Consider the following 26,908-nt stretch of genomic DNA (forward strand, 5'->3'; position numbering starts at 1 on the left):
TTCCGGGATTTGTGATATCACAAATACCAACTAATGGGACGAGACCTGGTTGAGCTGCACTAGAGAAGACAACGAGTGTTATCACTATGTCAGAGACCTGGAATAACTTTTACCTAAAGTGGCAGAAGATTAATAATTGTGAAAAACTCATGCAAAGAAAACATACAAATGTTGATTTTGTTTGAATTTTTATTAAATATAAATCTCACACTACATTAACTGCATCAAAAAAAAAAAAAAAAAAAAAAAGTATGACAAATATATTAATATAAAAAGCAGTATGTGGATAAGAGAAATCTTTATCCATCTTAATGACTTGGCAAAAAGACAATCATTATTTTAGAAGACAAACATATTTACCTATCAACCTAGTGTCTAATTAGACTTTATTATTTTATACTATTTATTCTGTATTTTTTATTATTTATTTAACGGTTGTTCAGCACCAATAGAATAATGTCATAACTTTTAGGGCAGTTAACACTGAATTTTGTTAAACATGAGTGCTCACTGGTAAAAATGTTTCACTATATGTATAGATAGATTTGATTACTTGCGATTGTACATATGATACAGTGCATAAATATCTCTAAAGTATTTCAATCAAGCATGTGCATAATCAGTTCACATTTCTTAAGCAATGCAAGCATTACTGTGTCTGCTGCTGTGAATCTCTTTTAATCGTCTGGTGTCTTCTCTGCACTCAGTGACCTTTAAACAGATAAAAGATGATGCTTTATGCAGCTGATGTGAATAACACAAACCTCTGATTTGAGCTCATTCTGCTGATGATTTACTGTTCTAAGATCACGATGAATCATCACAAGTAACTGAACTGAAAGCAGATTTATAATGTAAAAGAACCAGTATATGCCACAATCTGCAGTAACGAGTGTTAATCGGGATCTTGTTGTCAGTTATTGTAAAATTCATGTACAGTTGTAACAATTCTTACGTGTTTTATTCTTCTTCCTAATAGGTTGAGCATAAGTGGCATCACCAACTCCAGCATCAGCATCTGAAGAACACAAATGATCAATAACAATAAAATAATGATAAAATGTCAGATTTATACATTTCCTCATGTGACTTTAAGAGTCATTCAGATCTGTAGTAGAACCGGTGCATGATGGTTAATACTAAAGTTAACGGTTAATACAAGGGAGAGTTTACCCCCAAGCCCCCACCCCCCACCCAAATTGAAAATTTTCATAATTTTGCTTACCTTTGCTTTTACATTTCTTTACTTTTGTGCTGACTTCTGAGTATATCACATCATTTGACTCTGTCATGGTATCATCTGCAAAAAAAAAATAAAAATAAAAATAATAATAATAATAATATTATGCAACATACATAGACACACCATCAAAGTTATTGGTTAATGACTGATGACTCTATTGTCTAATTGTAGTGAAGAGATTTTAACCTTTATCCAGATATATATTTTTTGTAACAATGACTTCTGAATATGTGACCTCCAAAAATAGCTCTGGATCATCTAAAACAAACAAGTCGACATGAGAGAATGATATTTGCTGATTTTGAACTGTATGCGTTTAGATGATTTAACACTCAACCTCTGTATCTCGTATCCACTTCAGTCACATCATCATAAATGTGATCAGAATCTGCTGGACGGCAAACATTTGAGACATTTGAGAAAAAAGGTAAAAAGCAAAGCAGTCTTGAAGAGGAAAAAAAATATTATGAAGATTAAAGGGATGGTTCAAAAATATTTTGAACAATGCTGGGGTGAATAATTTTTATTATATGACACACACACACACACATATACATATATATATATATATATATATATATATATATATATATATATATATATATATATATATATATATATATATATATATATATAGACACACACACACACATGTATGTAAAATAAATGGATAATATATATATGTATATATATATATGTGTGTGTGTGTGTGTGTATTCCACAGATGACATGTATATTTGAATTCTTTTGTGTGTGTGTGTGTGTGTGTGTGTGTGTGTGTGTTAAGTATGCCTTTTAATAAGTAGTTATTGAGGCTGACCAGACTGTAGAGGAAAGTTTTCCGGTTGAGATTGTGCAGATTGATTTGGGACTGATGTCTGGTTATTGTTACGCTGCTGATCTATAACAGAAACAAAGAGCATTATGGTCACTCAAGAGTGTCTGCAGTGACTCTTTAGTCTGATATTAAATCTTCTCATGAGCCTTTACTCAGAAACTTTATTGTTGCTGTTCAGTTGTGTTAATCATGTTCTGAACTGCTCCACACCTTTGTTCTTCTTGTATCTCCACATCAGCAGCAGTGAGAGGAAGAACAACAGACAAACACTCAATCCCACAACCACACCAGTGACCAGAAGAGAAGATGAAGCTGCTGAGACTGGAGAACATGACAAACATGATCAGATCTGTTCAGAAGTTGCATATGATAATATTTCAATTAACCTAATATTTAAAGGCTTCTGACTTATAAGATAGCACTGATATTTACTCAAATAGAACATCTATAATAAACCTTGTTTGCCCAAAAGGAGGCGTCTTTAAGCCAGACAAAACTGATAAATACTTAATTTTAAAAGCATCAGTGCATATATTGTAGTGTCTGGTAACGTTGAACAACAGGTGAGTGTTTATCACAGTATTTACTCACCATTAACAGACAGATTTATTCGTTCACTCTCCTGTGATGAGTTTGGTCTTTCATCTCTCTGTCCTCTACACCAGAACTGATCCTGATCAGACTCAGTAGCTCCTCTGATAGTGAGAGTGTCTCTGTTTACAGTGTAATGCTCAGACGTCTGTAACATTACACTGTCTTTATACCACTCATATCTCCAGTTACTGTAAGACTCTATCACACACTTCAGATTGACTCTCTCTCCAGTGAATACAGGACTGTCTGGAGTCACAGTCAGTGTAGATCTGGGGAAATCTGTTAAAGATAAAAGCAGACAAAGATAAAGATAAAAGAGACTTGCAATGAAGTATTAATTCCACACAGTAACTGTGTATTCTCAGTCTTATTTTATTTATAAAATGAAATTGTTTTGTCATGAGTCACATTCATTGTTTTTTTAAGATGAAGCTTTTAAAGGTTCATGAAACAGTAAATCAAATGTTCTTGATGTTTACACACATAAGAGGTTACTTTACAACAAAATACTGTCATCTCGTTCCAGTTATGGGGAAAAAAGCTTGTCAACAAACATTTTTCTTCATAGTTTTCATTAATGAAATTAACACTAGTTCAGAACAAGTGAAGCCCAAACAGTTTGATCGCCGTCTGGTGGCTGCTGCAGTGTAGGTCATAAACACCACCCAAAAAAAACAGTATAGCTATTACACTATTTCTTATTTTGATTTTAACTCTGTATTTAACCTCAGAATGATCTCAAAGTAAGTGTACTTTTTGTGGTGGCTGTGCTTTATCCTCTTAAAGAGGTCATATGATGCTGCTAAAAATAACATTATTTTGTGTATTTGGTGGTATGAAATGTGTTTATGAGGTTTAAGGTTAAAAACACATTATTTTCCACATACTGTATATTATTGTTTCTCCTCTATACCCCGCCTTCTGAAACGCGTAGATTTTTACAAAGCTCATCGCTCTGAAAAGCGAGGTGTGCTCTGATTGGCCAGCTATCCAGTGCATTGTGATTGGCCGAATGCCTCAAGCGCGTGACGGAAATGTTACGCCTCTTAACATACTGTGATGCCTGGTCCGGCCGGAGCGATGATGTATAAACGTAAAACCCATTATAAATGTAATGTAAGCATGATTTGTAGTCGTGTTTTCTTTTGGAAGGCAAAAACAAAGTAGTTTCGCTTTCTCAACGAAACAGCCTCACACACCGTGGCCTTGAGTGAGCAAAAGCGGGCAGCTTGAGAGCTTGTAACACTCAAAAGAGAAAGGAAAATTTGAAATCGCATCATATGGCCCCTTTAAGACCCTGCGGCCTCATATGATGACATTATATTTTCGTGAATTTCTCTGAGACTGTACATGCCACAGTTTTATGTCTGGATGTGCTGTTCAGAGCACATTCAGGGCTTTTCAGAGACACCAAATGATTGGATGTTTCACCATGATCACTCCCTCTTCTTGGTCATCAAATATGTCTGAAATTAATTTAGTGACACTCTTATGGAAATATGATAATATTTTGTAATTATCATTTAAATCTGTCTAATATTTAAATTGTGTGTCATAAATCAACATCTCAGGAAAATGTTATGGAGTTTCAAATCATCCACGCCACAAGGATGTGCTGTTTTATTTCAAATCAAAGCTAAATACACGTAGAAACAGCGCATCCTTGTGGCGCGGATGATACAGAAGAGCATACGGTGATATGGAGACACAGAGGAGACTGTTGACGAAGGAATTATTGAATAAAGCCATTATTTTTGTTTTCTTTGCTTACAAAAAGTGTTCCCGTCACTTCATATAACCCAGATTGCACATCTGACGGCAGATGGAGTATTCTGATGACGACTTTCATACCTTTTCTGGACCTTGACACTGTTATTTATTTGGCATATGGGACAGTCACAGGCCTCCTGGTTTTCATGCAAAATATCTTGAATTGTGTTCTGAAGACGAACAAAGCTTTTATGGGTTTGGAACGACATGGAGGTAAGTGAATAATGACAAAATTTTCATTTTGGAATGGAGTATCCCTTTAAGAGGTTAAAATTAAATTATTATATTATATTACATCTCAATTGAAGTCATTAAGGATTTTAAAAGTCTGACAGGAATTATAATCCAAATTCCAGAAAAGTTGGGACATTTTGTGAAACGCCATAAAAATCAAGAATATTTGTTCCTTCTCTTTAACCTTTGTTTAATTGACTAAAGAAAAAGAAATCCAATGTTTTCACTGGCCAACTTAATTTTATTTTGTAAATATAAACAAATGTTGATTTTGATGACTGCAACAGACTCCAAAAAAAGTTGGAACAGAGAAATGTTTAACACTGTGTCGCATCAACTTTCCTTTTAATTACAGTGTTTAATTGTTTGGGAATTGAGGATACTAATTGTTAAAGTTTTGCAAGCAAACTTTTCATCTAATCTCGCTTGATAGAAGACTTCAGTCTGTGATCGTCGTTGTCTGATTCTCATTTTCATGACTGGTCATACATGTTCAATAGGAGACAGATCTGGGCAGCAGGCAGGTCAAACACATTCACTCTGCGTCTCCAAAACCACGCTGTTCTGCAAGTGCAGAATGAGAGCTGCCACTGTCTTGATCTAATAACCATGGACCCATTTAATTTGGATATTCTATAACATTGTCACTTTTATTTAGCCTCTGTCCCAACATTTTTGGAGAGTGCTGCAGCCATCAAAATCAAAATTTGTTTATATTTACAAAATACATTTAAGTTGTTCAGTGAAAACATCTAGAATACGAGGTTAAGAACAAATTCATGTGTGTACTCACGAGCTGTGAGGCAGAAAGTTTCTGTAAGAAGTTTGAATGTGCGAATAAATGTGAATGATTTACGCAATTCTAAGTGAATGAGAGCCATTGTCTCTGTTTGGGAGCACCTACCTCTGTGAACAGACTTTCAGTCTGATTAACTTGAACAGCAAGCAAACTGACTCTCACCATAATATTCTGACTTTGTCAGTAATTCAGCTGCAGATATATTTGTAAAACTTTTGAAAAATAAGGAGCAGCTTCATGTCTCTCATTAGAGGTCACTGATTTTGCAAGCATATGGCTGTATTGCTTTTATCTTGAATAGCTGTGTTAGGCATTGAACTCTCTTATACTATAAATGAAAGTATTTGTCTTTTATTGTGCTAGAATTTAAATTGAACTATAAATCTTTGAAAATAAAACCGCATTAGTTAAGCTGACTACAAAGAAATGTTTGCTTTTCATGTATGCACACACGGTTCGGCACGCGCTAGGACCGCGGTTTTACTTAAATCTGACAACGCATCTGTAATATGATTTCTTATAAATAACATTAAAAAACAGGGTTTGGCTAATGTATGTTTCTGTTGATGGATGCGCATTCTGGCTTCATTACAACAACAGCGAGGAGAGAAAAAACAACAACAAAACCTGGACAAACCGTTCACTCTTGTTCAATGCGAATGCTGTATGCTGGAACATGAGCAGTCATTTATTTTCTTTATCACCCGGGCGCACAGGTGAGACCTGAACAGCACATGTTGATTTCTGTGTTGAAACTAAACTAATTTAAGTTTTGCCAGGTTAAACATTTAAGTGCCAGAGGCCCGAGCTCGCGCGAGCAGTGAGAAGATTTGTGCATGCGCTCATCCGAAGCGCGCAAACCCGCGTCCAGGAACACGCGCAAATATAAATTAAAGCTCTCTCTGAAGTATTGTGTTTGAATGGACAAATTCACACAGAAATGATGTCAAAATGTCCGTCTTGGTAAGTATCCTATAGCAGACATAGCTGCACTGGATCAGTGCATTCTGTTAATATTAATCGAACAGAAACAACAAATAAATCACTCGCTGCTCTTGATTGGATAGCTTTTGTGACTTGGATAAAGATTAATCTTTAATTTATACAGTCAAATATGCAATGCTGTATTATATTTGATTACTTTATTCAATTTCTGTACCTAAAAACTAATGCTACACCTACCTAAAAAAAAAAAAAAAAAGAAAAAAAAATTGATTTGTATCTTTACTCTTTTGTATTTATTTGTGCTGTTGCTTGTAGTTAGATAGAATATTCTTATTTTCTTTATTGAAAGTATAGTTTTTCCATAAACAGCACATACCGAACCATACCGAAACCGTGACTCTAAAACCTATATACCTCCGACGCCTGAAGTGGACTGTGAACAGAATAAAGTTTCTCCATAGAATGACTGACTATGTTTGCTAAAATATGCAGTGCATAACAATTATTAACCACAATTCTTATTCATAATTTGACCTCCAGTTTGAATTAAATTAGCAAAAATAAAATTGTTTTTGTTGTTGAGCTGAAATCTGGACGGTGTGTGCGTTCATGTAGTTTTTAGGAGGAATAAAATTCAACTCACCCGTCACATTGAGGGAAACAGCAGAGCTTGATTGTGATGATTTTGGTCTTTCATCTCTGTGTCCTCTACACCAGAACTGATCCTGATCAGACTCAGTAGCTCCTCTGATAGTGAGAGTGTCTCTGTTTACAGTGTAACGCTCAGACGTCTGTAACATTACACTGTTGTTTCCTGCTTTATACCACTCATATCTCCAGTCTCTGTCAGACTCAATCACACACTTCAGAATCACTCTCTCTCCAGTGAACACAGGACTGTCTGGAGTCACAGTCAGAGTAGATCTGGGTAAAGCTGTTAAAGATAAAAGCAGACAAAGATAAAGATGAAAGAGACTCACAATGAAGTATTAATTCCAAATTAATTAACTGTGTATTCTCAGTCTTATTTTATATATAAAATGAAATTGTATATATAATTGTATATATAAAATGAAATTATATATTATATTAAAAACACATATTGGTTGATATTTAAGCTGAATGTCTATTAGATCTCTGGTACTTTGGGTCTAAGGTGGAAAATTTTAGTTTTTAGAACATTAATCTGTTTCTTACCTTATGAAAGTTTTTCAGGCACAAATAGGTGATGTCATAAGTCACATTCATTGTTTTGTTAAGATGAAGCTTTTAAAGGTTCATGAAACAGTAAATCAAATGTTCTTGATGGTTTACACACATAAGAGGTTACTTTACAATACAAAATACTGTCATCTCATTCCAGTTATGGGGAAAAAATCTTGTCAACAAACATTTTTCTTCATAGTTTTCATTAATGAAATTAACACTAGTTCAGAACAAGTGAAGCCCAAACAGTTTGATCACCGTCTGGTGGCTGCTGCAGTGTACTGTAGGTCATAAACCCTGACCTCTCCATGAAACTGAATTGGACGTGAGCCAAAATAAACATCAAATTACACTTCAAAAAAAATAAAAAAAATAAATAATAATAAAAATAAAAATATATATATTTCCCTAGGATGGTTTACATCATTTTAGGTAGTCCAATGGTTTTAAAGTTTAAAGTATAATGTTTATTTTGGGCCCACGGCCCTCAATCAAGTCAGATTTTTAGTCCTTCATAGGAAAAACCTTGGGCACCTCTGCTTTAAACAGTGTGTAATGTATTCACTGTAGATACTCTCTCACTCTAATTCAGTGCTGAACACTTTTTAGTTTGTTCATTCACAAAACTGACATCTTCATTCTGAACTGAATTTAGCTGCAGTATGAGTTTATCATCTGATCTGAAGTGTTGGGTTTAGTATAAAACACAACTGTACGACCCTCACTATGTCTACAGTTTATATGTAAAGTGTGTACAGAATTTCAGCCTCCGACGTCTGAAGTGGACTGTGAACAGAAGTTTCTCCATAGAATGACTTACTATGTTTGCTAAAATATGCAATGCATAACAATTATTAACCAGAATCCTTATTCATAATTTTACCTCCAGTTTAGATTAAATTTGCAAAAGAACTGTTTTTGTTGTTGAGCTGAAATCTGGATGGTGTGTGTGTTCATGTAGTAAAGTGAGTTTTTAGGAGGAATAAAATTCAACTCACCCGTCACATTGAGAGAAACAGAGCTTGATTGTGATGATTTTGGTCTTTCATCTCTCTGTCCTCTACACCAGAACTGATCCTGATCAGACTCAGTAGCTCCTCTGATAGTGAGAGTGTCTCTGTTTACAGTGTAACGCTCAGACGTCTGTAACATTACACTCTCTGTGCCTTTAAACCACTCATATCTCCACTCATATCTCCACTCATATGTCTGGAAATCTGTCCAGTCAGATCTCCAGTCATATTTCAGGACATTTCTCTGTCTCCAGTTACTGTAAGACTCAATCACACACGTCAGATTGACTCTCTTTCCAGTGAATACAGGACTGTCTGGAGTCACAGTCAGTGTAGATCTGGGTGAATCTGTGAAGAAAGAAGCAGCAGAGCTCTTTCAGTGAACTAGTCAGAAACGATCTGATCATCTGAGTTCCTGTATTTGTGTAACACTGATGTTAAAGAGGAGAGTGATGGTCTCAGTTTTTTTTTTTTTTTTTTTTTTTGCTCCTTTCAACTAAATGGTTTCATGCCCATTCTTCTGATAACTAGGTATAGTATAGTTAATGACTTGTTTTTAATTTTTATTAGTTATGCAAATATTTACACAATATTTGATTAAGAAATGAAATCATAAATAAATTAAAACTTTCAGTATAACTGTCATAATGATAAATACACATTGATAAACATTCTACTTTCTTCCAGCTGTATTTTTCTCTGCATGGGTGCTTTCACATCTCTAGTTCAGTTCATTTGGTCCGAACCAAGGGCAAACAATTATACATTGTTGCATTTTTCAGCTTTTTTTGGTTTCCTTTTCACACCACACTGATTGCTTTGGTCCGAACCAGTTGAAACGAACCAAAATGCAGTCACATGACAACATCCACATCACTCATTGGCCATTACGTATTTCCTAAACTGCTTTTCGATTGGTCAGAATTTACATGCGGGAAAATTCCAACATAAGAGGAAAAGCCAGCAAACAACACAGCTATGGAGAGACGACTGCGCGGGCTGGTTTTGTCCCTGGCCATAATCTATTACATTGTTTGTATACACGACAATATGCAAACAATACATTTCTATAATGAATATAATGCAATGCAAAAGGCGAGCGGCATCACTCGTAACTTCAAGCGCCATGCTAAAGTGCAAACTGTCAACAAACACTTCGTCATCCCATAATGCACAGCACAGCTGACTACGGCAGCTGGTTTAGTCCAAAAATGATCAGTGTTTTTTGCAGTTGGGTCTGTTTGAGGTCGGATCACGTTCTCACCACAAACGAACCGCTGCAGAGTTCATTTGAAAGCGTACCGAGACCACCTCTTCAAGCAGGTCTCGGTACGCTTGTTTGGTGCGCACCCGAGTGCGATTGCTGATTTCACACCTGCCCAAACGAACCGCACCAAAGGGGGAAACGAACTCTGGTACGATTCAACCGAACTAAATGAGGCAGGTGTGAAAGCACCCTAATACTCAGTATATATGTGACCAGTGCTGGATGAATTTGAGGTTTTCACAAAAATGAGTTTACGTTCTCGTCTAGCAATCCCAGTGCTCCACATAGCAATTAAACATCTAAAAATGTCTTTATTTGTGATTTTTTTTAAGCTTTCAGTTTTTTCTGCTCACTACTAGACAATTAGTGCTTCCCCTCAGCACAGGTTTGGTATTGTTATACAGCGCAGCAGTCCAACTTTGTGAATATTCACAGTGAATTCTTGATGACGTGAGTCTGAACCAGTGTATAACCTATTGTACAAACGTAGAAGAATTGGAATATAGCACATGGGTGTTAGATTATATTATGCTCTCTGCCAGATGTTTTTGTGCCTCTCTATAATCCCTCCTCCCTTCCAGATGTTTTCTATTATATGAGATCTCATCTGCTGCCTTGCTCCTACCCTCCCTTTCTTTCCCCTTGGTTTTCTCCCTCCTCCCATCTGTGTGCTCTCTCTCTCTTTTCTATTCCTATATCTCTTTACCTCAATGTATACCCGCATGCGCAGTTGATGCATAGGGTTCAATCGGTGAAGAATGGTGGGGGACCTTTGTGGGCCCAGGTTACCGGGTTTAGGTTGTCCTTTACTGAAAGTTGAAGAGTCCCACTTCCAGTATTATTCCTTATATGTCCAGTAGTTCCTGAACATATGTATGACTTATATAACTTGTTGTTTTGGCTCATACTCAACACATATATAATCTGTATCCTATTGGTTGAAAGGGCTGTACCACCCTCATTTTATCCTTATATATACCCTGTGTAAGACAATAATGATTTGAAGTGAAGGTATACTCAGATTTTGTGTCTGTTGTGCCTTTTCTTCCCACGGCCGTGAACACTTCTGGAGGACTGAGAAAACTTTGGTGGCAACGAGATAGGACGGGATCAGTTTATTTGTATATTAATTAACAATGGGTCATATGATGGTTGTTTTAAAACAATCATGGTGTTTTTAGGTCATTTTTTAACTTTGAAAGCTCCAGTCACCATTCATAAGTGACTTAAGTTGTCATAGTGATGCAATAGAAGAGACATATTGTGTCCCCTAAAGAAACATTCAGTGAACAGTTCTTAAATAACCATTTTCCATAGTGTGAAGAACATTTTAACAATATAAAGACACTTTAGTTCAATGGAAAGATGTATGTTAAAGGTTCTTCGTGGAACCATCAAAGCCAATAAAGAACCTTTATTCAAGAGTGTACTTGTAAGTTCACACAGAACTATTATTAGCTGTTGTTCAGGTCTGCGCTCACATACATCAGACAGAAGCCTTTAGCTGTTGTGTCGTGTCTCTAGGTTTTATCAGCATTATAGAGCCAGTGTTGTGTTTTTAAGATGACACTTCGTACTTCGAATTTAAAATACATTTTGAGATTCCTGTAAACCGTTTAATTGTTGCATCTGTTGTAAACAAGAATAGGTCTTGTGTGAACAGCTCTGTAGCAATTTTAAACAGAATTAAACCCTAAAAAGGAGTGTAACATTCATATTTATGAGTAGTGTAAATGTAACATCTGAGAATAAGAATGTCTTTTGATTGGATGTGTGATCATTCATGTGATACAGAAGGACAATGATATTCAACTCGCCTTTCACAGCGAGAGAAACAGCAGAGCTTGATTGTGATGAGTTTGGTCTTTCATCTCTCTGTCCTCTACACCAGAACTGATACTGATCAGACTCAGTAGCTCCTCTGATAGTGAGAGTGTCTGTGTTTACAGTGTAACGCTCAGACGTCTGTAACATTACACTGTCTGTGCCTTTATACCACTCATATCTCCACTCATATCTCCAGTCATCTCTCCAGTCATAAGTCCTGTCAATTCTCCATCTCCAGGTTACTGTAAGTCTCAATCACACACGTCAGATTGACTCTCTCTCCAGTGAATACAGGACTGTCTGGAGTCACAGTCAGTGTAGATCTGGGTGAATCTGTGAAGAAAGAAGACGGAGCTCTTTCAGTGAACTAGTCAGAAACATGATCTGATCATCTGAGTTCCTGTATTTGTGTGACACTGATGTTAAAGAGGAGAGTGATGGTCTCTCCTCGTCTGGTTCACTACAGGTTTAATGTGATTCAACATTAGATTATCTGAAACAATCATCAGACTTACAGTGAATGTGTTTTGTTTTCTTTAAGTTAATGGTTTTTTATGTTATGCTGAGAACTTCAGGAGTTTGTGTATTTAGTGTAAATGTCTCACCTGAATAAATGATCAAATATAGAGTACAGAGAGTTTAGGAGGACAATGATATTAAACTCACCCTTCACTGAGAGATAAACAGCAGAGCTTGATTGTGATGAGACTGATCTTCCATCTATGTGTGCTTTACACCAGTACTGACCCGCATCAGATGTAATTACTGCTCTGATAGTGAGAGTGTCTGTGTTTACAGTGTGACGCTCAGACGTCGGTAACATTACACTGTAGTATATACCTTTATACCACTCATATCTCCAGTTACTGTCAGACTCAATCACACACTTCAGATTGACTCTCTCTCCAGTGAATACAGGACTGTCTGGAGTCACAGTCAGTGTAGGTCTGGGGATATCTGTGAAGAAAGACTAAAACATAAAGTGACTCTTTTTTTGTAAATGTTGTAAATGTTACACAGAACTTAATTCATCTATGCATCCATCCAGTGAAATGACACAGACTTCTTTTTCGTGAAGTTTGCTGGATTTCTCCAGTTTATTCCATTCAGTCCACTTTAACTGTTGCAGCTCTGCAGAGTTTAGCTTCATCATTAATTAAACACACCTGATCCTGCTAATTGTAACGAATCACTGCTCTGAGCCTTGGGTTGAAGAACCAAACACAGCTTTATTAAGGGTAATCTACAGTCCTAATCCAAATAGTAGGTAAAGGGTCAAGACCACGTTTCATGAGTTTCACATATTTCTCTTGTGATTTTAACACCTGATTACACGTGAAGTTCTTGTGCTTCGCACACAAAGAAGAGTAGAATGATGTACTGTATTACTCTCTTATCTGTATGAGAAAAATGACAGCATATTTTATTTCCACAATTATCAGGAAAAAAAGTGCCAGTGACCCGCGACACCTTCGTGTGCTACTAGCTTCCGCACAAACACTCAGTAGTGCACATTTATCAGGTTAATACTAGAGCGAGCAGGGATGTAAAGTTGCTACAACTTACATGTTTTAATTTTCAAATGATACTTTAATTAGGTAAACATTTACCTCCTTCTACAATATTTCTATGATCAAATCATTCACAGAAACACATTCCCTCTTAGCCAATCACTGTGGGCATTGTTAGTAAACTTGCTGATGTCATCCATAAGAAGGTCACCCTGCCCTTTCTCTCAGTTCAAGATTTCTCCCAAGTCTTTAGTAAAAGTTGGTCTCAGTAGCTTTGTGAATGGGTTTTAAAAGGAAACTCTAAGCTAAAAACTTTTACTGCTCTTTAGGAGAACTCTTAGTGGTAAGATAAAATGTTTTGTGAATACGGGCCCAGGCTTATACAGGGTGAGTTAACAAGGTAAAGAGCAACAGCTGAAAGTAATCAGGCATGATGAGTCCAGGCAATGGGTGATGGGAAATGAAGTTCATGATAAGAAGACAAAGATGGAAAGATTGCCCTCTTGTGGCTGTCATAGGCACTCCTGGCAGGTGTGACAATAATCAAGTCCTTCAGGCTTGTTTGAGAGCTACAGATAACAGGGCTGAAACTAACGGCTGCAGAACTGTGTGGCCTTTCAGGAACTGAGTTTTGCACCCTTGACTAAAACTCTGGCTCTTTCTTTCGACTGCAAGCTCACATTCACATCTGTCTCTGTTGTTTAGTGCAGTGAACACATCTCAGGATCTACTGAAACACTGACAAGTGATGGACAGAACCACCTTCCTTTTTTCTTTTTTTTTTTTTTTTTTTGATAATCACTCAAAATACAGAAGATATGATCTGTCACTACTTATGTTTCCTTGTGACTGTAAAATGTGGATGTGAGTCCTGAGAGTTTTAACACTTTTTCAAGCTTTCTTCATTTTTCTGAAGAAAACATGCAGGGTTATGGTAACCTACAACTTTCACATGTATCTGATTGACGGATAAACTGTACTCTCTTATTTCATTGTTGCTATTAATATAATTATTTTAGCAAATCATTTTCTTCATACATTGTTCCATTAAATCAGTCAGAGCTGAACAATATTATACTTGTGTGCACTGGAGCAACACATAAATGATCATTAAACAGATGTGAATCTGAAGACTCACCTGATACAGTCAGTGTAACAGCATCACTGATGAACGATGATCTCTGTGAGTCTGATCTCTCTCCTCTACAGCTGTATTCACCACTATCAGACACATAATCAGCTCTGAAACTGATCTCTGCTGTTGTTGTTCTGTATGGATATAAAGTGTTTCCATCTTTAAACCAGCTGTATGTCCACTGAATGTCTCCTGCTCCCTGTATGTCACATGTGAGAGTGACTGTCTCTCCTCTGAACACACGCTGATCTGGAGTCACCTTCACTTCAGGTTTTGGTCTCGCTGTATTAATACACATATGAGGAGATATTGATCACCAACAGCATCACTGTATCAGTAACTGTTATGAACTCAAAACCTCCTCATGAGAAAAACACTGCATTGTAGGCAAATAAACATAAAAGAACTAGAAAACAATTCACATTTGTTAAATCAAATCACAGTACCTTCAGTGAGTCCAGCGTGGATGAGGAACATCAGCACTAAACGCAGAAGAAACACAGATATGATGCATGTTCATTCATTCAACACAGTGCAAGTCCCTGAAACATGTCTATTTTATTTTATATATATACAACAAATTACAATATTCCCATCAATCAATGTGATGTCAATCTCTGTAGTGCTGTCTGTTTAGCTTTTCATTGCTCGTTTTGTTTTTATATTTATTTTGCTCTCTTTTTGTATTTTTGCTTTCTGTACCATACATGTCCCAAATGAATTTGTTTGCTTCCACGGTTTATTTGCTAATTTTTCATAAAACATGAAAAATGCAATTGAAAATATATCAAATGTAAAATCATGCAATTTTACACCAGTAACTATGACATTATCTCATAGTGCATTGTAGTGATTTTGATTTCGCCAACCTAGGGAGGTGAAATAGTGAGTGATGGAGATTCACGTCACAGATGACTTTATGATTTCAGGATCATGTGTCACTGAGTACATCAGATAAGAAAGATTGGTGAGATACCTAACTTGAACCTCTTACTGTATTATCAATCCATCTGGTCGACGCTACAGAGCACTGAGCACCAGAACGGCCAGACACAGGAACAGTTTCTTCCCTCAGGCAATCCATCTAATGAACACTTGACAATAACTGTGGAACACATTACACTATTTATATTTACAGACACATACATTTATTATCTAACACGCATACTTAGTGTACACTTAAATTTTTTGCACATAATATACCTGTACATACATAACTGCTCATTGTAATATACCTGCCATACAATTGTCAATTTGTATATTGTCATTCCTTACCTACTTATTTGTATTTTTTGTATTTTTTATTCTTTTATGTGTTCTTTTGCTGTCATTCTGTTGCACTGCGGAGCTTCTGTCACGAAAACAAATTCCTCGTATGTGTAAATATACCTGGCAATAAAGCTCATTCTGATTCTGATTCTGAACTCCTGTGTGGCAACCAGGCTGACTGAAGGTACCCTAAATTATTTTCATGGCACTGCATGAACCACCATTTGGAACTGACAGTATCTGATGCTGTGGATGAGGTTCAGGCAGTCAACCACTTCAGAGCATTGATGAAGAAGATCCACAATCACTTCAGTCAGTCCAATACAAATTCACGCGACTGGAGCTTCAGGAAGCAGCGCAAGGGCTCAGAAGTCCTGAAAATTGGCAGAGTTTAAGTACATAGGAAGACAAACTCACAGAGGTCTGGCACGTTGTATGCAAAGCAAGGCATTTTTGTGTGACCTTGGACTCATGTACAATGCAATGTCTGAACTTGCAAACCTGTCTCAGGAACTCCAGGCCCATTCAATTATACTCTTGAGAGCAGACCAGCTGCTGAAGTGCTCCATCAGAGTGATGGCATTATTCAATGACACCCCAGGAGAGAAATCTGAGGCAGCACAGGCTTTGGGACATTTTGAATCATTCCCTTGGTGTCAGATGCAAAGTTTACACCAATCAATGCAAAGCAGTTCCTACAAAGTCTAATCAACAACTTGGAAAAGCGCCTCTCATTTCAAGGTGAAAGGCTTCATGATCTCAGCATTCTGGATATAGACAACTGGCCATCAGCACCTGGCATACGGCAAGCACAGGCGCAAGTGAACTGATTTATGAGTTAGATGGTTATTAACTCCTTCCCTGCCAAACACAATTATTTCCCGGCTTTTCGTGTTTTCACTGTTATATGCTTGGGGACTAAACTGGGCCCTGGAATTTGCTGTTCACTACAACATAAAAATTCACTTTGCAAAGATATTTGCAAACACGTTATGTGCAGTAATGTGGTTAACGTTTCACACCACTGATTCTTCACTGGAACAAAACAAGCTACAAAACTCCTAACCAAATGAGGTCAAAGTGTTTGAGATACACACAGCCTCACTTCCTGTTCGACGTTGGTACCATCAACTTAATTATGACTTTACAGTGGCCGCAAAAAGAATTTAGACACTTAATGTGTTTACACATAAAGTATATTTTAAATGAACCAAACTCAGTTCAGTTAAAGTGAACCAGAAAAGAAAACTGCTGCAAGTGACCTCAGTGCTTTTAGTGTTCACAGTGTAAACAGACTGATACAACATTTACATCTTTGCAACATTCAAAACAAGTGGCCTTTATTTTAAAGAAATATAGCAAAAACTCAATTTTCAATTAAAACATTTCACAAAATAAAACATGATAATAAATATGTTGTATAATAATTATGTTTTTTAAACTGGAGTCCAAAGTCTTTGAGGTTGTCATGCAATAGTGGAACATGTTCATATGTTAATGTAATGAACTACAGCTCTGGTTTTTCTGCTAAAAATGTGAAGAGAACTGACTTCACACATCCGCTAAAAATGACACTGAGACAAACTGGTTAAAAATAAGTGAAAAATTGTCTCAGAAAATAGAAATTAGTTCTTAAATAAGCTTGAGCATCATTTGTTGGCGTTTGGTTTGACATGTTGTGTCTAATGCCAGCGGTTCTTAATCCTGGCACTTTTTGTATGTTTCTCTTATCACTTCATCTCTTTATTCTATTCGACCGTAAGTGCCCTGCATATACGTTCCATTCAAAGGGTATTAAAGTGTGCGAGACATGACTATGCAAATCTCATGATTATGGGGGGGGGGGATACAATTAGCATTGAGACTAAAGACACAAACCCTCCTGCACATAGCACAACCTGCTGAAATTCATCTTCAACTGAATACAGTATATTAGAAACAGAAAATAGAAGATAGTGTAGAAGATGGGAGCCAAACTCAGTTCCTGGAGGTCTGCAGCCCTGCAAATTTGAGCTGATTTGAGAACTAAAGGTAACAATGTTGAAACACTGGTGGACTGTGACCTTTTAGGAACTGAGTTTTGCACCCCTAGTATAGAATATAATAAAATACTTACAGAGGATTAGAGGCAGTGCACTGGACCCCATACTGACACATTAATAAAAACAACTGCTGCCCTGTGTGCTCTTAAACAGACACTTCCTGTGTTTAAAGTGTCATTTCACACCTTAAGAAGAGATGAAAATTCTAAGAAAAAGAGATGCATTCTAAGATATTTAGATTCTTTTCTCTACTTGGAAAGACTTTCACAGAAAAGTTGTTTTAGAATTGTTCTGTTATTTTATTGTTTATGTTATTTTGCTCATTCACACCCACAGCCACACAAGATAAGGACAGTTCAGAAAATAGCAAGTAAAATCACAAGGTGACATCTACTGTAGATTTTTTCATGTAATTTGAGTTATACTTTCAGCTGTAATTTGCAGCTGAACTGTGGTTCGTTCTGGTGAGATTGTGAGTAGCTCTCTGGTCTCGGTTTGTCGGTCAAAAGCCTTGCCTTCAGTATAGACGACAGTAAGCGGCTGCAGTCAAGACGAGTGAAAAAGAGCTGCAGAGAACAAAGCTGAAGTAAAACCACAACTATCAGCTCAATGCCACCATTCGCTCAATGCTTTTATTAGACCTCTTAAAGGGATAGTTCCCCCAAGATTGAAAATTCTGTCATTAATTACTCACCCTCATGTCGTTTCAAACCTGTAAGACCTTCGTTCATCTTCAGAACAAAAATGAATATATTTTTAATGAAATCCAAGACCTTTCAGACCCTGACAGCAATACAAAAGAAATGTTCAAGGCACAGAAAGGTAGTAAGGACTGTTAAAATAGTCAATGAGGAGAAAAAAAAAAATGTTAGCATTAGTTACTCAAGTTCTGACGAAAAAGGTGTGTCTTTAGATGTTTTTTGAAGATGGCCAAAGACTCAGCTGCTCAAACTGAGATAGGCAGACCATTCCTCCAGCTTGAAACAGTCCAGGTTAAGGTCCATGAGAACACAAGCTTCTGGAGGGTGCATAAATCTGGACTATCATGTTTAGGTACTTTGGTGCAGAGCCAGTGGTTGTCTTGTAGGCAAACATCAGTGCATTGAATTTGATGTGAGCGGCTATCGGCAGCCAGTGCAAACTGATAAAGAGAGGTGTGATGTGCACTCTGTTATAATATTTGAGAGTAGGTTTTTGTTACACCAGTTTTCATAACGTAGACAGTGTGAGTATATCTAACATCTTTGGTGTTTATTTAGCCTCTAATTGATATTCTGTTATAAATCTGTACAGTAGATGCATACAAGTACATGCTGTACAGTACATGCATTCAAGTCGATATTCTATTGATTTGTGCTTATTGGTGAAAGAGCAACTTTTGAATGATTAATGTAGCAGATATCATCAATATTCTAAGTGATTATTTTATATATCAACATAATTCAGTGGTCTGTCTCAAGAAGGAGTTGGGGATGGAGGTGGGTGATCAGCTCCTGAGCAAAGCGATAGCTGCTGAATAATGACTGAAAGGACCCTATAAGGGGAATTATGATTTGCGTCGTTTTCCTATAGGTAGACATGGATCAGCTGAGTGTAAGCTGATGTGAGCTTGACTAACGTGACCTGCCAGAACTACCGCCACGCTCCATTTAGCTTTCACTGTCATGCTGATGATACTCAGCTCTATATTTCTTCACGGCCCGATGAAACATACAATTTTGCAAAACTAATGGAATGCATAGTTGATATAAAAAAAAAAAAATGGATGACTAGTAATAAAAAGTTTTAATTACTGGACCAAAAACCTCCATATGTAATAACCTAAAACGCTGTCTAACACTTGATGGCTGCTCTGTTAATTCATCGTCATCAGTTAGGAAACTAGGTGTGCTGAAACATGTTTCTAGCATATGTAAAAACGCATTTTTCCATCTTAAAAATAAATCTAAATTATGACCTATGCTCTCAATGTCAAATGCTAAAATGTTAATACATGTGTTCATGAGCTCAAGGTCAGATTATTGTAATGCTTTATTGGGTGGTTGCTCTGCGTTCTTAATAAATAACCTCCAGCTGATCTTTCTAGAACCAGGAAGTACGACCATATTAGTCCGGTTCTGTCAATTCTGCACTGGTTACCTAATAAACAATTAATACATTTTTAAATGTTGCTAATTACTTATAAAGCCCCAAATGATTTAGCTCCTTAGTACTTGTGTGAGCTCATATCGCATTATAGTCCTTCATATCTGCTGCGTTCTCAAAACTCTGTCCATTTGATAATATCAAAAATATTAAAATCAACTGCGGGCGGCAGATCCTTTTCCTATTTAGCGCCCAAACTCTTGAACAGTCTAGCTAGTGTTGTTCGGTAGGCAGAAACACTCTGTCAGTTTAAATCTAGATTAAAGACACATCTCTTTAACCTGGCATACACATAATCTACTATAATATTTGTTAGGCTGCATTAATTAGGTCAACTGGAACCGGGAACACTTCCTACCTCTACACCCCTGAATGTCAGTGGAGACCATGTTAACTAGATGAGCCCCAGAGACAGCCCCCCTGCGAAGACCTCATCACATCGATGACCATCGGCACAAAATCACGGGAACCAGACGAGTCCTCTGCACCTGTGTTACAGGCTGGAATTAAACCACACCATGCTGGTTTCGTCTCTTCAGAGGAGAACTGGCCCCCGACTGAGCCTGGTTTCTCCCAAGGTTTTTTCTCCATTTTTGTGTCAGATGTGGTTTTTTTTTTTTTTGGCTGTGTCCTTTTTTTTGTTTTTTAGTGGGGGATTGTTTGATTGCACAGACACTATTGGAAGAGAGCTGTACTGGACGATGACAACATCACTGAATCCTCAGTAAACTGACTGTAGCTGAAAAAGGACTCTTTGTAATTGTCCTATTGCATTATTGACAAACTATTTCCTGTTGTGACAATGTAAAGCTGCTTTGACACAGTCAGTATTTTATAAAGCGCTATACAAATAAAGGTGACTTGACTTGACATTGAGAGTTGATCTTGAGAAACCCTTATGCTCTGGTTTCTCTTACATTAGTTGGCTGTTATTAGGGTCAAACTCGCATCCGGCAGTTTGATTTGAGTGCCACATATTCTCTCATCTCACAGAAGCTTTTGGTGCATTGGATGGGAATTATTTTTGGACAGTTAGTGGTGTTTCGCCTCTCTTGTCCTTTTGGGGGTTGTACCAGGACAATAATTCCCCCAAATAGTTAGAAATGGCCAAATTGTCCCCCCAATATTGTAAGTTTACAACACTTTATTTTAAAGTGTCCTTGTTACACATTACATACTATTATAACAACAATTAATTATGCATAATTACATGCAAGTATTTTTTTTTTTTCAACATTCAAAGCAAAAAGCTTGGTGTGTTCATTGCTACTAACATATAACTATTTTAGCTTAACATAGAACTACCCAAACTATTTAACTTAAAATGACCGTGTTAATAATTGCAAAAGATATTGCACAAAAAACATAAATTATTGTTTTTATGTTTATTTAGCAAGTATCAATTTCACACTTGAAATATCTCAGATATGAGGTATGAAATATCTGAAAACATATGAATGTAAGCAGTATATATAAGCAATATATATTGTGTTGACAAAAAAAAAAAAAAAACAGACACTATTTTATAAGACAAAAAATACATTGTGTTAAAGATCTATCAGACAAACTATTTTATTCTATTGGTGATGCATAGTGATTATATAATGTAGCAATAAATTTAGAGCAGTTTCACCTAGAGCTGTGTTAAACAAGTTTGCTTATAAAAACATTGGACCCCATTGACTTTCATTGTATGGGGGAAAAAAAAATAACCATACATCTTTGTGTGTGTGTTTGTTCCACAGATATAGGTTTAGGTTATTAATTCATTTTTTTGTGTGTTAAGTATGCCTTTAAATAATTAGTTATTGAGGCTGACCAGACTGTAGAGGAAAGTTTTCCAGTTGAGATTGTGCAGATTGATTTGGGACTGATGTCTGGTTAATGTTACGCTGCTGATCTATAACAGAAACAAAGAGCATTATGATCACTCAAGAGTGTCTGCAGTGACTCTTTAGTCTGATATTAAATCTTCTCATGAGCCTTTACTCAGAAACTTTATTGTTGCTGTTCAGTTGTGTTAATCATGGTTCTGAACTGCTCCACACCTTTTGTTCTTCTTGTATCTCCACATCAGCAGCAGTGAGAGGAAGAACAACAGACAAACACTCAATCCCACAACCACACCAGTGACCAGAAGAGAAGATGAAGCTGCTGAGACTGGAGAACATGATCAGATTCATTACTCAACATAACACACTGTATGATAATATTACAATTGTACATGAAATCAGTCATTATTTCCAGACTTCTGACTTTACTCCCTGTGTCTCTGCTGGTTATAACATTAATTTCATCAGAAAGATAGTGTTTATGTTCATGCATCCAGAACATTCTAATAAACCTTGTTTACTTAAAAAGGAAGTGTGTTGAAAACAAACAAACAAAAGTGATAATTAGTTAATTTTAATTACATCAGTGCATATATTGTAGTGTATGGTAATGTTCAAGTCTGTCCCGAGGGATCATCAAGGTGCCCACCCTTGATGTTATGTGGCGTGAGGTCGCACCTTCTGGGGGGGTGCACATCCCAGGACTGTTCTGTGTGTTTTGTTTTGTTTCCCTCGTGTCCCGTGTACCTTTTTATTTAGTTTTCCCTCATGTTTTCCTATGCCCATATTTGGACTTCCCAGTTCCTGTTCCCTGTTTAGATTTATTAGCACATTCTAATAAACCTTGTTTACTTAAAAAGGAAGTGTGTTGAAAACAAACAAACAAACAAAACTGATAAATACTTAATTTTAAATGCATCAGTTCATATATTGTAGTGTCTGGTAATGTTGAACAACAGGTGAGTGTTTATCACAGTATTTACTCACCATTAACAGACAGATTTATTCGTTCACTCTCCTGTGATGAGTTTGGTCTTTCATCTCTCTGTCCTCTACACGTGTACTGATCCTGATCAGACTCAGTAGCTCCTCTGATAGTGAGAGTGTCTGTGTTTACAGTGTAACGCTCAGACGTCTGTAACATCACACTGTTGTTTCCTCCTTTATACCACTTATATCTCCAGTCACTGTGATTAGAGTTTATCACACACGTCAGGTTGACTGTCTCTCCAGTGAATACAGGACTGTCTGGTGACACAGTCAGTGTAGATGTGGGTAAATCTGTGAACAGATAAAAGCAGAGAAATAATCAATTGTAAAGGTTACAATGAAGTGTTATATCCTTTTAATCTTTGCATGTAAAATCTCGCACTTTACATTCTGTAGGAGCTCATAGATTAAGTGTTAACTGAATGCAATAACTGTCAAAAAATGTCAATTTTTATGCTGTTATAAAGAAATAAATGTGTTCAACTAATACTTTTGGTCTAACAGCCATATCAATAATTTAATGGTGATTTTTGTCCTTTTTAAGAGTCTCTGATCCTCACTGTCAATGAAAAGAGAAGCCAGGACATTCAGCTGTAAATAATGCCATTGTGCCTCTATCTGTCACGTCTTTTGTTTCCCTTGTGTCCCATGTTCCTTTTGATCTAGTTTTCCATCTGTTTTTCCTGTGCCCATATTTGGTTTTCCTGTTCCTGTTCCCTGACTGTTCTATTTGATTCCAGGTGTGTCTCGTTTCCCCTGTTTGAGTTGTGTATTTAAGGATCATTCTGTTAAGAGTTTCTTCATCTGCTGTAAAATATCTACCCCGTGTGCTACGTGTGTGATTCCTGTGATTTTGGTTTAATTAAAGAGTATTTCTGTTCTGGATCTCCTTTGTCTCCTCACAGTAGCTGTGTGACAGAAGACTGAACCTTATACAAAGATAACAGAGGCTGAGGACAGGCTGTGGTGTTTGCAACAGGCTGGTCGGAAGTTGGAGAGATATGTGGAGGAATTCCTTGAGCTCTCCAACCAGGTTAGCTGGCATGATGCTGCTCCTGATACGTGTTTCCAGCTGGGGATGGACGATGATACGATCTTCTGCGATCTCCTCATGTGTTATTTTCCCCTGATTGAGCTGATTGATGTCATCCTTTATTTAAACTGTTCCAATTTCCAAGTGGAAGAAGTAAAGAATTATTTAAAGTCTCCTCGTCCAGCCCCCTCTGAAACACGTTGTCTCCCCAGCTCACCCTATGCCAGGATCCCCCACATACCTCACCAACGGCTCTGACCACCTGTCCAACCCAAGGTATCTCCAAGTTCTCAGCCCAGAGCCATTGGCTGCTCGAAAGTCAAGCCCACCGGATGTTCCCAAGTCAAGCCTGCTGGCCAATCCACTCCCAAGCCCTCAGCTGGCAGCAGCCCGCCCCTTAACCCCAAACCAGAAGAGGAATATAAGGAGAAAAGGGCTGTAAGCTTCAGCCCCTGAGCCCACTCAAGTGTCAGCTCCAGCCCCTGTTTCCCCAACCAGCCCAGTAAGGACTCAGTTTCCCAAGTCCAGCCAAAGGAGGGCCCCAGTCCTCATGTCCAGCCCAGTGAGGGCCGCTGTTCCCACATCCTTCCCACGGAGGGCCTGAGAAGCCAATATTCTCCCTAATTTATTTTTTTGGGGGGGTGGGGTGTGGGGGGTTATAGGGATCTGTCTGTTGAGGTTGGGCTGAGTGCCGAGGCCAGGCCCCCTGAACTGCCTGCTCCACCATGGGACCCAGATCCGGTACTGCCTTGGAGGCGTCCCGTTCAAGTCTGTCCCGAGGGACCATCGAGGTGCCCACCCTTGATGTTAAGTCACGTGAGGTTGCATCTTCTGGGGAGTGATTTAGTGGTCTAGTTTTTCAGAGTGCGAACAATCTACAGTCTCTTCAACATTTTACTGGTTTTCACGCACCTGGACTTACAACTAGCCTTCATCTGAGCGCAACAATATTCCCTTGTCCTCTGAGTGATTTTGTATAAAATTATGAAACAGGTTTGTGTTGCCTGACTTTGACATGTATCTTATGTTCAGTTTGGTTTGAGGGCTGCAATATATGGTCTCCTTTGGTCTTGATATCAGCTTCCATTCTTGCTGGCCTTGTTTTTATGTACTTTTTCAAAGTCTGTGTTGTTACTGACTTCCAAATAGATTCTAGTTATTCTCAAAGACTTTTGATGAAACTTTCTTTAAAAAAAGTTTCAGTGCAATCTATCTTTAAATCCACTGAATGTCAACAATAATTATATTTTAACATTAGAAACACCACTGTGACTAAAGAGCTTACACGTACTGGTGGATTAACTATTTAAGAAATATATATATTAAAAAAAAAATAGTACAACCTTACATTGGGTGGTTGTCTAATAAAACACACAATATATATATTAGGGGTGGAGTGGTTCAACTTTTTCACATTTAGTATTTTGTATCACGTCTTACAGTCACAGTTTCGGTATGGTTCGGTATGTGCTGTGTTCATGGAAAAACTATACTTTCAAATAAAAATAAAGAAAATAAGAATATTCTATCTAACTACAAACAGCAGCACAAATAAATACAAAAGAGTAAAGATACAAATAAAATAAACAGTGATTTTCAGTTTTTTTTTTTTTTTTTTTACAGGTAGGTGTAGCATTAGTTTTTAGGTACAGAAATTGAATAAAGTAATCAAATATATACAGCATTGCATATTTGACTGTATAAATTAAAGATTAATCTTTATCCAAGTCGACACAAAAGCTATGCGCGTGTCCAATCAAAAGCAGTGAGTGATTTATTTGTTGTTGCTGTTCGATTAATATTAAGAGAATGCACTGATCCAGCTATGTCTGCTATAGGATACTTACCAAGACGGACATTTTGACAATTTTTGTGTGAATTTGTCCATTCAAACACAATACTTAAGAGAGAGCTTTATTTTATATTTGCGCCTGTTCCGGGACGCGGGTTTGCACGCTTCCGATGAGCGCATGCACAAATCTTCTCACTGCTTGCGCCTCTGGCTCTTAAATGTTTAACCTGGCAAAACTTAAATCAGTGTAGTTTCAACAAAGAAATCAACATGTGCTGCTCAGTTCTCTGTGCGCCCGGGTGATAAAGAAAATAAATGACTGCTCATATTCCAGCATACAGCATTTGCATTGAACAAGAGTGAATGGTGTGTCCAGGGAATTTTTTTTTTCTTTTTCTCTCCTCACTGTTGTTGTAATGTACTGGGAAGCCAGAATGCGCATCCATCAACAGAAACATACATTAGCCAAACCCGTTTTTTTTTTTTTTTTTTTTTTTTTTTACTGTTATTTATAAGAAACCATACAGATGCGTTGTCAGATTTAACTTAAACCGCGGTCCTAACGCGTGCCGAACCGTGTGTGGAGAACCGAACGGTCTGTTATCTCTTTTTGTCGCGAGCCGTCCCACCCCTAATATATATACGGTTATATATATATATATATATTATCGCTATATATATATATATATATATATTATATATATATATATATTTTTGAGTGAACTATTCCTTATATTTTAGAAGTAGTGACGCTAGTAGTTTAACTACATTTCTAAGTAGCGTGGTGGTAGCGTCGCTGCTTTCTAATCAAATAGCTTTTCAGTAGCTAAGCTCTTTTTTTGATCAAGTAGCGTGCTTTTCAGTAACAAAAGCTGACGTTACATTATCCAAAGCATTTCTGAAACTCAAGCTCAAATCGGAAATATAACTGCTAAGGATCACTGATCCTGGACCAGTAAAAGTGACGCCACCGCCACTAAACCTCGTAACGTCATTGGCTCCTCAACTGTCAGTCAAACATCATTATTCTTCCCGCCTCTCTCGTGAATGAATTGCGGCACGCAGTTTGGAGGATCTTAGTTTGTTTGCAGGATGAAGGTAAATAAAATAACTGTTGATTGAATAAGTACAGCGTTCAATAAGTACAGCGTTCTCTTTACTCAAGAAACACTTTATTTATAAAGGCTCATGTTTTTTGTATTTGAGGAGCGGAGATGAGAGTGTCTTAGCATTTGGTGTGAAGTCACAGTCAGATAGCTTGTGAGAAGCGCTGAATCTTTTATGAATATGATACTTTGGCCTAATAACAGAAAAAAACTGAGCGCCCTTCCATAGCGACGACAGAAAACTGTACAACCTGCAAGTTCATGATGCCCGTAGATGCCCGTACACTGCCTTCGAATGTGGCGTTAATGACGGGGGA

General features: G+C 37.3%; 1 protein-coding gene across 1 annotated transcript in view; it reads right to left on the reverse strand.

Annotated features, from left to right (window-relative positions):
- Positions 1–251: 251 nt before the first annotated feature.
- The window catches only part of LOC109070042 (basement membrane-specific heparan sulfate proteoglycan core protein-like), a 38,200-nt gene continuing 11,543 nt past the window's right edge, over positions 252–26,908 (reverse strand). Inside the window, exons 4-12 of the mRNA XM_042759288.1 lie at positions 7,067–7,357; positions 2,673–2,954; positions 2,292–2,402; positions 2,064–2,144; positions 1,581–1,634; positions 1,430–1,501; positions 1,226–1,300; positions 956–1,018; positions 252–711 (exon numbers count right to left, since the gene is read on the reverse strand). Coding sequence (XP_042615222.1) covers positions 704–711; positions 956–1,018; positions 1,226–1,300; positions 1,430–1,501; positions 1,581–1,634; positions 2,064–2,144; positions 2,292–2,402; positions 2,673–2,954; positions 7,067–7,357 — 1,037 coding nt within the window. The 3' untranslated portion in view covers positions 252–703. The remainder of the gene's footprint in view (positions 712–955; positions 1,019–1,225; positions 1,301–1,429; positions 1,502–1,580; positions 1,635–2,063; positions 2,145–2,291; positions 2,403–2,672; positions 2,955–7,066; positions 7,358–26,908) is intronic.

Source organism: Cyprinus carpio, chromosome A7 (genome assembly GCF_018340385.1).
Source record: "Cyprinus carpio isolate SPL01 chromosome A7, ASM1834038v1, whole genome shotgun sequence".
Taxonomy (NCBI): Eukaryota; Metazoa; Chordata; class Actinopteri; order Cypriniformes; family Cyprinidae; genus Cyprinus; species Cyprinus carpio.